General features: G+C 36.7%; 2 protein-coding genes across 2 annotated transcripts; both read left to right on the top strand.

Moving 5' to 3' along the window:
* Window positions 1–238: 238 nt before the first annotated feature.
* Window positions 239–7296, top strand: LOC7458453 (chaperone protein dnaJ 10). Its single transcript, XM_002307801.4, has 10 exons — window positions 239–547; window positions 778–837; window positions 1994–2076; window positions 2229–2388; window positions 3249–3378; window positions 4538–4696; window positions 5060–5238; window positions 5340–5420; window positions 5502–5660; window positions 6786–7296. Exons 1-10 carry the CDS (start codon window positions 461–463, stop codon window positions 6894–6896), a joined length of 1209 nt encoding a protein of 402 aa, XP_002307837.2. The 5' UTR covers window positions 239–460; the 3' UTR covers window positions 6897–7296.
* Window positions 7297–8492: 1196 nt separating this feature from the next.
* LOC7458452 (UDP-rhamnose/UDP-galactose transporter 2) lies at window positions 8493–11451 on the top strand. The gene is made up of 5 exons (XM_002307800.4): window positions 8493–9174; window positions 9254–9438; window positions 9625–9825; window positions 10508–10669; window positions 10778–11451. The coding sequence occupies exons 1-5, from the start codon at window positions 9045–9047 to the stop codon at window positions 11135–11137; spliced, it is 1038 nt and encodes a 345-aa protein (XP_002307836.1). The 5' UTR covers window positions 8493–9044; the 3' UTR covers window positions 11138–11451.
* The last annotated feature ends 227 nt before the right edge of the window (window positions 11452–11678 follow it).

The following is an 11678-nucleotide window of genomic DNA, read 5'->3' as shown; positions in this document are numbered from 1 at the left end:
CATGCGAGGGGGCCACCGTAAATCCCCAAAGCCATTTAGTTTTTTAATTAATTTGAATTTGAATTTGAATTTGAAAGTCTGAAGTGTAAAACTTGAAATTCTAGAAATGGAATAAGAAGAAGGTACAAGCGGAAGAAGCAAGGAAGTAGGCAAAAGAGAAGAAGGTACAACGCTAAAAGCAGGCAGTAGTCAACGCCAAAAAAAATATATTCAACGGAGGGCTGCGCAATAGCAACGCCATCATCATCATCATCATCTTCTTTCTTTATTACCGCCCCCCCTGCTGACAATTACTAGCGAAGGAGCAGAGGGGAGAGAAGGTATCGCAAAAGTCTCTTAGAGAAAAACATCAGATTATAAGATTCAAAAATAAAACTAGTTAGCTAGTAATCATCGCTTAGAGAAAAACATCAGAAAGGGAAAGGAAAAGGGATCTAGATTGGAAGGAAGAAATTATAAGATGGTAAAAGAAACAGAATACTACGACGTGCTCGGAGTCAGCCCCACGGCCACCGAGGCTGAGATAAAGAAAGCCTATTACATCAGGGTAATTACTAATTTCAATTTCAATTCACTTTTGCTTTCTCTCTCAGTACAAACGAGTAGATCTCCTTTTCTCACTTACCCATCCAACTCAACTGTCTGGATCCGTTACGATGATAAGGATTTGATTAAATGAACTCATACAATGATCTGATTGCTTACTTTTCTATTCTATAATTCTTCACTAGAGATTCATTTCTTTGTTTTTTGTTTTTGTTAAATTTTACTCTGCAGGCTCGGCAGGTCCATCCAGATAAAAACCCTAATGATCCCCTTGCCGCAAAGAATTTTCAGGCAACTCTTTCGCTTTCTAATTTTATCAAACAACTAGTAGCTAATTAAAAGAATTCAGGACAATCGGTTATTGCTCCTTTGAACTGAATTATATAGTGATTTTTTTTATATGGATTCCCAAAACGGAAACTAGAAATAGAAAAAACTGGTGCATTTTTGTGGGTGTTTCTGACTTCTTTTGTCTAAACAGCGATTCGTTATTAACAATCACAGTCATATTCGCATGCTACCTTCCCACTAATAATGTTTGAAAAAGATTTATGCACTCAATTCAGATCAATATGTCTTGAAGTGGTTCATGAGTCATCCTTTTAGTCTCTTCTGCATGTTCTTCTTTGTACAGGAGAGGCACATTTGGTTGGCTTTTAACTCTTCCGTGAAATCCAGATGTTGTGTTCAAGGGTTGGATATGTGCATTTTCCCTCCCATTACACTCACTCAAGCTTATTTATCTAGCATCACTTGCTGCATTACTGATAAGACATATATTAATAAAAAGGCGGGAATATAAAGTATGAGCACTAGGTCTGAATGAGCAGAGAAGGTAGGGAATAGAGTAAGCAAAGACAAAAAGGAACAGGGAGGTGAAGGAGTACAGTTATAGCCTCCTATGTACAGACGTATCAGAGGAAAAAGGGGAGGATGCAGCTTTCCTTACTGGTTAGGATGGAAGGTTTAAGTGTAAAAGTACCAGTACTCTGCCACCCCAGCTGTTCTGGTTATAGATTGGTTCACCAAACTTAAATAAACCCCCAAAATAACACTCTGTGTTAACCGCCAAGTGTTTTTGTGGATCCCAAGTTACCAAAATTTCCCTTAAGGTTGAAGAGATTCCATCTCTAAATTTTCTTTTTCTTGAACTTCTTTCGAACTGCTTCGGATAGCCTAAAAAATAATTTGTTATTTGTATTTTAGGATCAAGTTATAATTACTAGCTATTGTTGGTAAAAAAAAATTAGTAATCTATTATCCTGACTGTTAAAACATGGGTACAAGTTTCTAGCTATCTATTATTGTTATCTTCAATTCTATGTTAACTTTCTACTGTCAGATTAATGGGTGCTATACATGTTAAGGATCAGAAGGAACAACAATAAGTAATCAGTTATTGAAAGCTTAGGCATCTCTTATTGAGGTTTCTTTCTTTTTAATTCAGACGTTGGGAGAGGCATACCAAGTATTAAGTGATCCTGCCCAGCGGCAAGCATACGATGCTTATGGAAAATCTGGAATCTCAACGTTAGTTTCTTATTCTTAATCTGTGGATAAATGAGTTTTAAGGTTGATGGATTGCCTGGCCTCTCATGGATTTCTATGTATGCAGAGCTTGATAATTCTTTCCTCATATTTTTTCCTTTTATATTTGTTTACATCTTCTTCATTCTCTGCAGTGAAGCAATCATTGAACCAGCAGCAATTTTTGCGATGCTTTTCGGTAGTGAGCTTTTCGTGGACTACATAGGACAGCTTGCTATGGCATCAATGGCTTCATTAGACATTTTCACAGAGGGGGAACAATTGGATACTAAAAAGTTGCAAGAGAAAATGAGGGTAAGATCCTTAGTGTACCATTATTTATCATCAACCAAACCTTTGGCTTTTCATTAAAACTTTTCTTGTTTTTAATATGTTTTTTTTTTTTTTTGTGCTGATTTATTTTTGTTACTTTTTAAACGAGTGTTGTTACTGTTGAGGAATTTAAATGGTGACAAGAAGTGAATGATACAACAAAAGGAGCAAGGGAATGTGAGTTTCCATCCCTGTGATCCACAAGAAATTTTTTCTTGCTTCTCTTTGCTGATATTACTGTCAGAACTGAAGGCTTTTGGGCAGAGTGTTAGAACCTCTGCTGCAACAATCACAAATCTCAAACCAAATCAGAGTGCAAATGGACCCTTTATTTGGCAATTAAGCGATAAAGAAGTTGCTTTTAAAGTATTATAGATAGCCTTAACAGAGGCTGAACAAAGTTACGTTCTGTTTGTAATTAGAGTAAGCCTTGCATACAGATATTTTTTGAGCATCATTGTAGGCAAAATTAAACAAAAAACACTTAAAAAGATGACAGATGAGGAAAACAAAAGCGTTTCGAGTTAGATATGTTAATGGCACTGAGATGGACACTTCAGTTTTGCAGTTGCATGCCACAAGTACACCAACATTAATTTATCAGCTAGCAGCATTTCATACTTAGGCATAAGATATGACATTAATTTTCACATGGAACACTAAAACCTCTATCTAGCACTTTCTAAAAGTTTTGTCGTTAAGAGTTTGTATTTCAGGCATCTGTACCCTGGCTTGGCTAAGTTGGATTGAGCGTTGAAGATTTGTTCTGTTTTGTTTCTTGAATATTTGCTGATAAATCTATTTTATTAAGGGTTGTTTTTTTAATACTTATTTTACAACAGGTTGTTCAAAAGGAGAGGGAAGAAAAGCTTGCGGAAATACTGAAAGATCGACTTAATCAATATGTACAAGGCAACAAAGAGGAGTTCATTAAACATGCCGAAGCTGAAGTAGCTAGGCTCTCAAATGCAGGTAAATTTTCATTTTCTGGAAATGATTGTTTAAAGGAGAATGAATGAAAAACAACAGCAATACAATAAGAGAAGTAATCTGTGTCTGCCTGGTTTTATTTAAAGCTGAATTGACATTCCCTTTTGCTTTACATTGAATTTCGGGAGAATTAAACTCTGAAGTACTTTTCTAAATCTAGAATCTACACTTGAAACAGCCAATTCACCATTCTCATTTTTACTTGGAGAGATTTTTACTCTCACAATGGTTTTCTCATTTTTTTCAAGTGATGGTTTATGGCTTCTGAACTCATTGGTGTCCAATGCATGAGTTTGCTGGTTGACATAATCGTAAAAAACTTGATGTTTAATTGATTAAGATGCTGATTCCACAAGGAATTCTTAACATAATGTATGGTTGTACCAGAAGGGATGAAAATTGATTCTGCTGTTTATGCATGGCACATTTGTTTCCTGATTCTTATGTAGCGGGTATAGTTGAAAAAGTGAGGATTTTGGTATTCACCAAGAGAAAAGAATCAAGATTTTGCTCATTATTTAGATTCTGATTACAATTGAAGCTTATAGACCAATATTAGCTCTACTTGAAAGTTTCTATACTGACATTTTGTGGTAACTGTACTATTGTTGTTTAGGTTATAGTAATCTACATCAATATGGAACTTTATCTAACTGGAAATACTAAAATAAAGAAAGAATTCCCTGGTCAAAATCTAACCGGCTGACTAAGGTTGGGTCACGATGTGGCAGAGAGAACAAAGTGGATTAAGTTTGCCAGGCTTCAATCTTTTGAGGGATTTGGCATGTCTGAACAGTTGTTTTGTGGAGTCTGCTTATAGCCTTAAGGAATGCACAAAACAGAAGCACAACAGGCATCTTATGAAGATCATAAGACACAACAATTTAGGACACAAATTTGTAATAAACAATACAATTCATATAAATTTAATGCTCTTAATTTATTTCATCCTATGAAACAGAATGAAAGTTTCCTTTCTTATCTTTTTGCGTACTCATACTAGCTGAGACAAAGTTTGGTCAATGACTGGTCAGGTTGAATTTCAACCATAGCCCTGTGCAATCCTTCTTATCCTTTGTGTTCTTTATGACACACAATACTGAACACTTTTATTAATTCTTTGTTCTTAAATGTTTTACAGCTTATGGTGCTGATATGTTGAACACAATTGGTTACATTTATGCAAGACAGGCAGCAAAAGAGCTTGGGAAGAAAGCGATATATCTGGGTGTGCCATTCATTGCCGAGTGGTTTAGAAACAAAGGCCACTCTATTAAATCTCAAGTAACCGCAGCCACAGGTTGGTAGATATATATGGTTTTGATCTTAACCATGTATGGGTAGTTGCTCATTTGATCCTCATTTTGGTCAAACCATACAGGCTCTTGGACCATTATTTAGGAGCGGTTATAGGTGTCAAAAGTGGTATCCAATTCTGATATATTTCCAGTGTGCTGGGCATGCATCTTATCTCTCTTCACACACACCAGCTTGTGTGTGTGCATATTTTCTTCTTGTAGCATTACATATATCAATGTGGTTTATGTCAATAAAAAAAAGTTCACATGGTTTTCTGCATGAGAAATATTTCTCTAGGCTATCTAAGTTTTTTTTAAAAAAAAAAAGTTTCCTTTTTTGTTTCTTTTGTGGCTGGTTTTGCCAGGTGCCATTGCCCTGATCCAGTTACAAGAGGACATAAAAAAGCAGCTCAGCGCAGAAGGGAACTATACTGAAGAAGAGCTTGAAGCATACATGCAATCCCACAAGAAGTTGATGACTGATTCACTGTGGAAGCTTAATGTAGCTGATATTGAGGCCACTCTTTCCCGTGTTTGTCAGATGGTTGTTTTGCTAGTCCATAGATATTAATGGTTGTTGGCTAAAACTTAGTTGCATAATAGGTTCAATTTGTTTGGTGGTAATCTATTGATGGTTTATTTTAGGTTCTTCAAGACAACAGTGTCAAGAAAGAAGAGCTTCGTGCACGAGCCAAGGGTTTGAAAACTCTTGGTAAAATCTTCCAGGTATTACTTTCACCATGGTTATTTGCGCTTTCTCTAATAAAAATAATTATTTCCTCAAGCATCTAAGACTTGTGAATATAGAGCATGAAATCTGTCGATGGAGGTGAGGGTGAACCTGTGCTAGGTGGTTCTCTGCATAAACTGAATGGAAGAGAACCAAGTTTCGATGCCTGTTCTCCTAGTACTTCACCAAAATCTAAAAGTCCTGAAGAGGCATCTTATAGCACATTGGCATCACAGGTATTTTTCTAATCTCCGGCTGATCACACATAGGGGCTTGGTTCCTTTCAACTTCTGGATCTCCTTTTCTTTTCGGGCTTCAAGGAATTTCAACTTTTCAGTACTAACAGATGTGTTTCATGGCCAAACTGAAGTGATTTTATCACTTTCAAATTTCAGTTTGTGAGACAGTTCAGGAAAAGTTAGGCAAGGTTACAAAATCTGGTGTAGGACATGATTGTGTAGACAGGGCCCTTTCATGCATAAACATTTTCATAGTACTGAAGTGCTGAAGTAAAGTGAAGGTAGCTTTGGCTTTCTTCATGCTGTGTTGTGTGTGTGCAGAAGTAGAACAACCAGGATAAGAAAAAGTTCTTACAATTAATAGTGCTTCTAAGAACAAACTAGGGGGAAGATGTTTGCGTGTTAATTGGAAACTGGGTTATAGAACCAAACAAGTTTTGGTAAAACTATGTAAGTGAGCATAGACAATGCCACCACAGATGTGGAAGTGTATGTTGTGAGCTAATTTGTCCAAAGGTTGTACTAGGAAGTTAAATTGACAAAGATGGTACTGACTTTACTTTTATTCTTATTCCCTTTGCTGAGATGGGGTGATGGGACTTGTCTGCAGTAGAGACCAAGCTGTGTTGGGTTGTGTTCATGTGATGATTTTTGCAGAGCTTATTTGGCATGACTTTTACTGAGCAATGGAATGACTTTTGACTAAAAAAATGAACTAAATTAGAAAATATTAAATAGAAATAACGATTTTCACTTTTCATAGACACACATGTACATGACAAACCCTCCCGCCCACATATAGCCATCTAGAGTGATTAGGTTATAATTTAGAATGTTTAAGGTTTAATTATTGCCTAACCAAAGTGTAAAAAAAGGGGAGTTATTGATGCGTTGGATTTTTATGTTTAATGTTATGTTTAATGTATCTCCGATGAATGCCTGAACAGTCCCTGACTTTTTTACATGGTAGAATAATGGAAGGGAGGATGGGAGATTGAGAGAGTAAAAGCTCTTGTTCATCTAATATAATTTACAATTTCTATCGTTCATGTTACTGATTTCTTTTTCCTTTCCTTTTCTTATTTTTTCTTTTGTTGCCTGTGAATTTATTGGACATCTTAGAGCCCCTACGTGGAAGCCCCGCAATTTAATGGTGCTCAGTTTAACTACAACTTCCCAAGGCCAACGGCACCTCCTGGTGCACAGAGACATTCTTCAACAGGCAGCAACTGATGGTGGAAAATGATGATCCCATGTGTGAGAAGCTTGTATAGCAATGTTGTGGCATGTGGGAAGGTGTGAATTTTCATTTGTTGAGTATTCATGGAGAAGCCCATCTCGCCATTTTTAGCTGGCACTGTGTGATTTATATATTTATGTACTTATGGAAGAAAAATATTAATACACAACGAGAAAAGGAGAGGTGGTTGTAGAAGGCGATGGTGTTTCTTTATATTTTCTCTAGATGGCTGGCTTGTGCTGTATTATTCTGTAGTTCTCATGTCTCTGTTTGTTATATGCTTTCACAGATGTACATTCAGGATCAGTTTTTTGCTTAGTGTATTGATGTATTGTTGCTACTCTAGTAGATAAAGCAAGCAGGATTGGTATGTTTGCCTTCGGAGCTACCTAACATTTGTGTATGGTGCTTGGAAGAAGTTTTGTCAACCTTGAAAGAATGGATGACGCCTTTAAAAGAATCATGATTACTGTGGTTGCAGTAAATTACAGAAATACTATAAAAGTTGAATAAGGTTTGCAATAAAAGTTCCAAATAAATTAGAAAAAAAAAAGTTCCAAAAAATTACAGAAATACCATGTATGGTATTTGATTTTTTGAAAAAAAAAAAATTAACTCTTAAAAAATGTTTTGCATCACTAAGAGTGCCAACCAAATGTTGCAATTCTTTTTTTTTTAATTTTTTATTAATATGAATATTCAGCATCTTAAAAAAACTTTAATTTTAATCATCATGTAAATTAATTAATTCTATAAATTTTAAAGTTAATAATCATGTAAATAGATAAATTTTGCTATTCTTGATTGACCTCTGTTGGTATTCTCCTCCTCCAGAGCAATAATTAGTGTGGCGGTAGATGTACAGCAAGTGCTCGGCCTTGGCCTGGCTTGCTACCATATGCACAAGATGCTTAATTGCAACATGAAAATAGATCAAATCCTTCAATCCATGTGCAGAGATTACAAAATGTGTGGCAACAGAAAATGAGTTGCTGTGCTGGTGTCCCCAACCCGGCTCGCTGTAATTTTCTTCTTCTACACAATCAAATGATCAATTAAAGAGCTAAACTTGAAAGGAGAAAGAAAAAACAGACCAAACACGTAGTGAGGGAGGGAATGACCGTGGAGAACAATTAGGAGTTTGGGATACAATTTATTGAAGGGGGGAAAAACAATTAGGAGTTTATTTAATTAGCGAATACTTCCCCTGATTTCTTAAGCTCTGCTTACTGACATTAATAACATTTAATCTAAAGTAATGCTTTTATTAACTAGCCATTTATATGAAAAACAAATTATTTACATAGCACTAACACTCATGGCTTGCTTGGCACACGGAGATAGTAAGATGCCCCTGTATGATTTGTTTGTATGCATAGGAAGAAGGATTTGGGCTGGCAAATTTTATCGTGTATTAATTACTCCCGAAATCTAAAAACAAACAGAAAAGGAATGAAGAAAATAAAAAGGCAAAAAATAGGGGGAGGAAGGATACAGGGTATTTCCTTACTCTGCCTGTTGTGTTAGTAAAATGTAATTATAAAAGGATTTAAGGTAAAATAGAAGCAAAATGCATGTGCGTTGAGAATAGTGAAAGGTGACAAACGGGTAGCCAACCTAGCGAGGGGACGGATAGATAGATAGATAAATAAGAGTGAGGGAGAGGGAGAGGGAGAGGGAGAGGAGACTGGGGATGGTGATTTTCTTAGAGCGTGAAAGTGGAAAACTGAAAAGGAACAATTTGCTTCCCCACCCAACTCGCAAGCCACCCCATCTCAACTCAAATTAAAACGGACACAACACAAACACAAACGCACGGTTGCTCACTGCCTCTTCCACTACATTCCTTTCTTTCCTTCCTTTTAGAGTATTATTGTTATTGTTGAATCAATGCTGGATCTTCTCCACTCCTGCTAATTACATACTCTGTTCTGTTTTGGCGGAGGCTGATTCCCTCCTTTTCACCTTTCAAAAGCAAAATCCGCCTCCTCTTTTCTCTGTTGTGTCCCTTTTTATTTTTTCCTTTCTAGTAATATTAGTTGTTATTATTATTATTTGATTTGATTTCTGTAATTGAGAGATCTGTTTGTTAGAATATCAAATCTTAATCTAGAAATTAAAAAAAAAAAGTGATAAAAATAATGGAGAGCGAGAACAAGAAGTCGGCGGTGTCGGATGTGGGAGCCTGGGCAATGAACGTCATCAGTTCCGTTGGTATTATCATGGCCAATAAGCAGCTCATGTCCTCCAGCGGTTATGCTTTCAGTTTTGGTATTGTTATTATCTCTACTCTATCTCTAGATCTAATCATACTACTAATATTTGATCCGTTGAATCTATTATTTTGCAGCCACAACCCTAACCGGCTTCCACTTTGCTGTAACGGCTCTTGTCGGCCTCGTTTCAAATGCTACTGGTCTCTCTGTATCAAAGCACGTCCCTATGTGGGAGCTCTTCTGGTTCTCAATTGTTGCCAATGTCTCCATCACTGGCATGAACCTGAGTCTCATGCTTAACTCTGTCGGATTCTACCAAGTATGTGCTGCTTCTATTATTATTATTGCTCAACCCAACACCTACCTGCCAGATCTACTTTTCCCTGCCTTCTTTTTTTATTCAACGCTATAGGGACTCGCATCCTACATTTTCCATTACTAGTGATTTTTTATTTTCCATCATAGCAGCTAAATGGTGCAATTAATTAATTGGTGCATGGTTCAGATTTCTAAGCTCAGTATGATCCCAGTGGTTTGCATAATGGAGTGGATCATTCACAGTAAACAATACTCCAAGGAAGTCAAGTTATCTGTTCTCGTTGTCGTCATAGGTGTTGGTGTTTGCACTGTCACTGATGTCAAGGTTAATGCCAAAGGTTTTATATGCGCCTGTTTAGCTGTTTTGTCCACCTCTTTGCAACAGATTGTGAGTATTTTTTGTAAACATTCCTTTCCCTTTATTATATCTTTCCTTCTTTCTGCCTGCAAGCCCCATACCATCCCAGGACAGAAGTGCTATATTAATAATCAGTTTTGTGACATTTGAACTTTGTTGATTTTTTGAGATGCATATGATTTTGATTCCACCTACACCTCGAGACTTCTTGTGGGAAAATGAATTTGTGGCACATGCTAGCCTGTAAGATAGAGATCGAGGATTCTAAGGATCAATAAATAGGGAAGCCAAACCATTTGATATGGTTTCTTCCCATACAGATGTCAATGCAGCATTTGTAGATATCTTTCTATCTCAATAACCCAATGAATTGGCTTCGGTTATTATAGAGTGAGAGAGAGGAGTGTCTGCATTCTTGTGAACTAAAATTTAACTGCTGTTTCCAATGCACTCTGGGCTACAAGGAAGAGCTTCAACAAAGACGGAAAAATCTTTTTGTAAAAGGTTTTGAAAGAAAATATGTAGTATGCAAGAGTCATAACCTTTTCAATTAACTGTTTCCAGGGCATGATACTGAGGTATGGAATGTAGTCCAATCAGCACGCGTGACCATGTTATGATATCAAAGCACATTGTCGCATAATACTGTGTTTCATCATGATAATGTTTGTGGAACAAATTTCATTTCTTTTCGTTTTACTTTGTGGAACAGACTATCGGTTCCTTGCAGAAGAAGTACTCAATTGGATCTTTCGAGTTGCTGAGTAGAACAGCGCCAATTCAAGCCCTCTCTCTCCTTATTCTTGGTCCATTCATTGATTACTACCTTAATGGCAAATTCATTACACACTATAAGATATCTTCTGGTGCCATTGTAAGCCCATCCGCTTTTTTTTCCATTCTCATTCTTCAATGGATCATTTATACACTGGAACAAGTTTTGCCAACATTTTTAACTAATAACAAGTTTGAATTTGTGCAGTTGTTTATAATTCTTTCATGCTCCCTTGCTGTGTTCTGCAATGTGAGCCAATACCTCTGCATTGGAAGGTTCTCAGCTACTTCTTTCCAGGTTTTAGGTCACATGAAAACAATTTGCGTTCTCACACTGGGGTGGCTTCTTTTTGACTCTGAGCTGACTTTCAAGAACATAATGGGGATGGTTATTGCAGTTGTTGGTATGGTAGTTTATAGTTGGGCGGTGGAGGCTGAAAAGAGTTCAAATGCCAAGACTGTTCCCCATACAAAGAACAGTTTGACAGAAGAGGAAATCAGACTTCTGAAGGAGGGTGTGGAAAGCATGCCTCTGAAGGATCTTGAACTTTCAGTGTCTAAGGGGTAGGCATGCTTGCACTTGGCTGGGAATATAGGTATTTTTATTTGTTTCGCTTCAGCATGGTTGGCATCTTTGCCTCATTTATGGCATTGCAAGACCGGTCTCCGTCAGCTGACCACCCTCACACAGTCTTAGAAATCGTGTTCTATTTATGTAAACCATTTGTTCTTTTATTAATTATTGCTTATCTTTTAAATTATTATTTTTTTGTATGTGGAAAGAGATTAGCAACGGAACAGTGATATGATAAAGAAACTGTAAACTCCATATATTGGAAGAAAAAAAAGCTCTTAGTAAGCTAATAGAATTATGTTTTCCAATATGTCGAAAGTGGTGTCTGGTTCTTTGCCAGAACCTGAACCATCATGACTGCGATTTTGGCAGTTAAAAAGCGGCGTCAAACTTGCTGTGGTTGTATTTGGAGCTCATTCTTATCGTTGGTTTTCTTCACTGCTTTTCGTTTTTTACTTTATTTTTTCTGGTCCGGCATCCTGGTTTCTTTTGATATATATTTTTTTTTTCTTGTGCATCTCAACTAATGTCCAGC

This window comes from Populus trichocarpa, chromosome 5 (assembly GCF_000002775.5).
Source record: "Populus trichocarpa isolate Nisqually-1 chromosome 5, P.trichocarpa_v4.1, whole genome shotgun sequence".
Classification (NCBI taxonomy): domain Eukaryota; kingdom Viridiplantae; phylum Streptophyta; class Magnoliopsida; order Malpighiales; family Salicaceae; genus Populus; species Populus trichocarpa.
The sequence above is the reverse complement of the archived record's forward strand: the minus strand, read 5'-3'. Positions and strand labels throughout refer to the sequence as shown.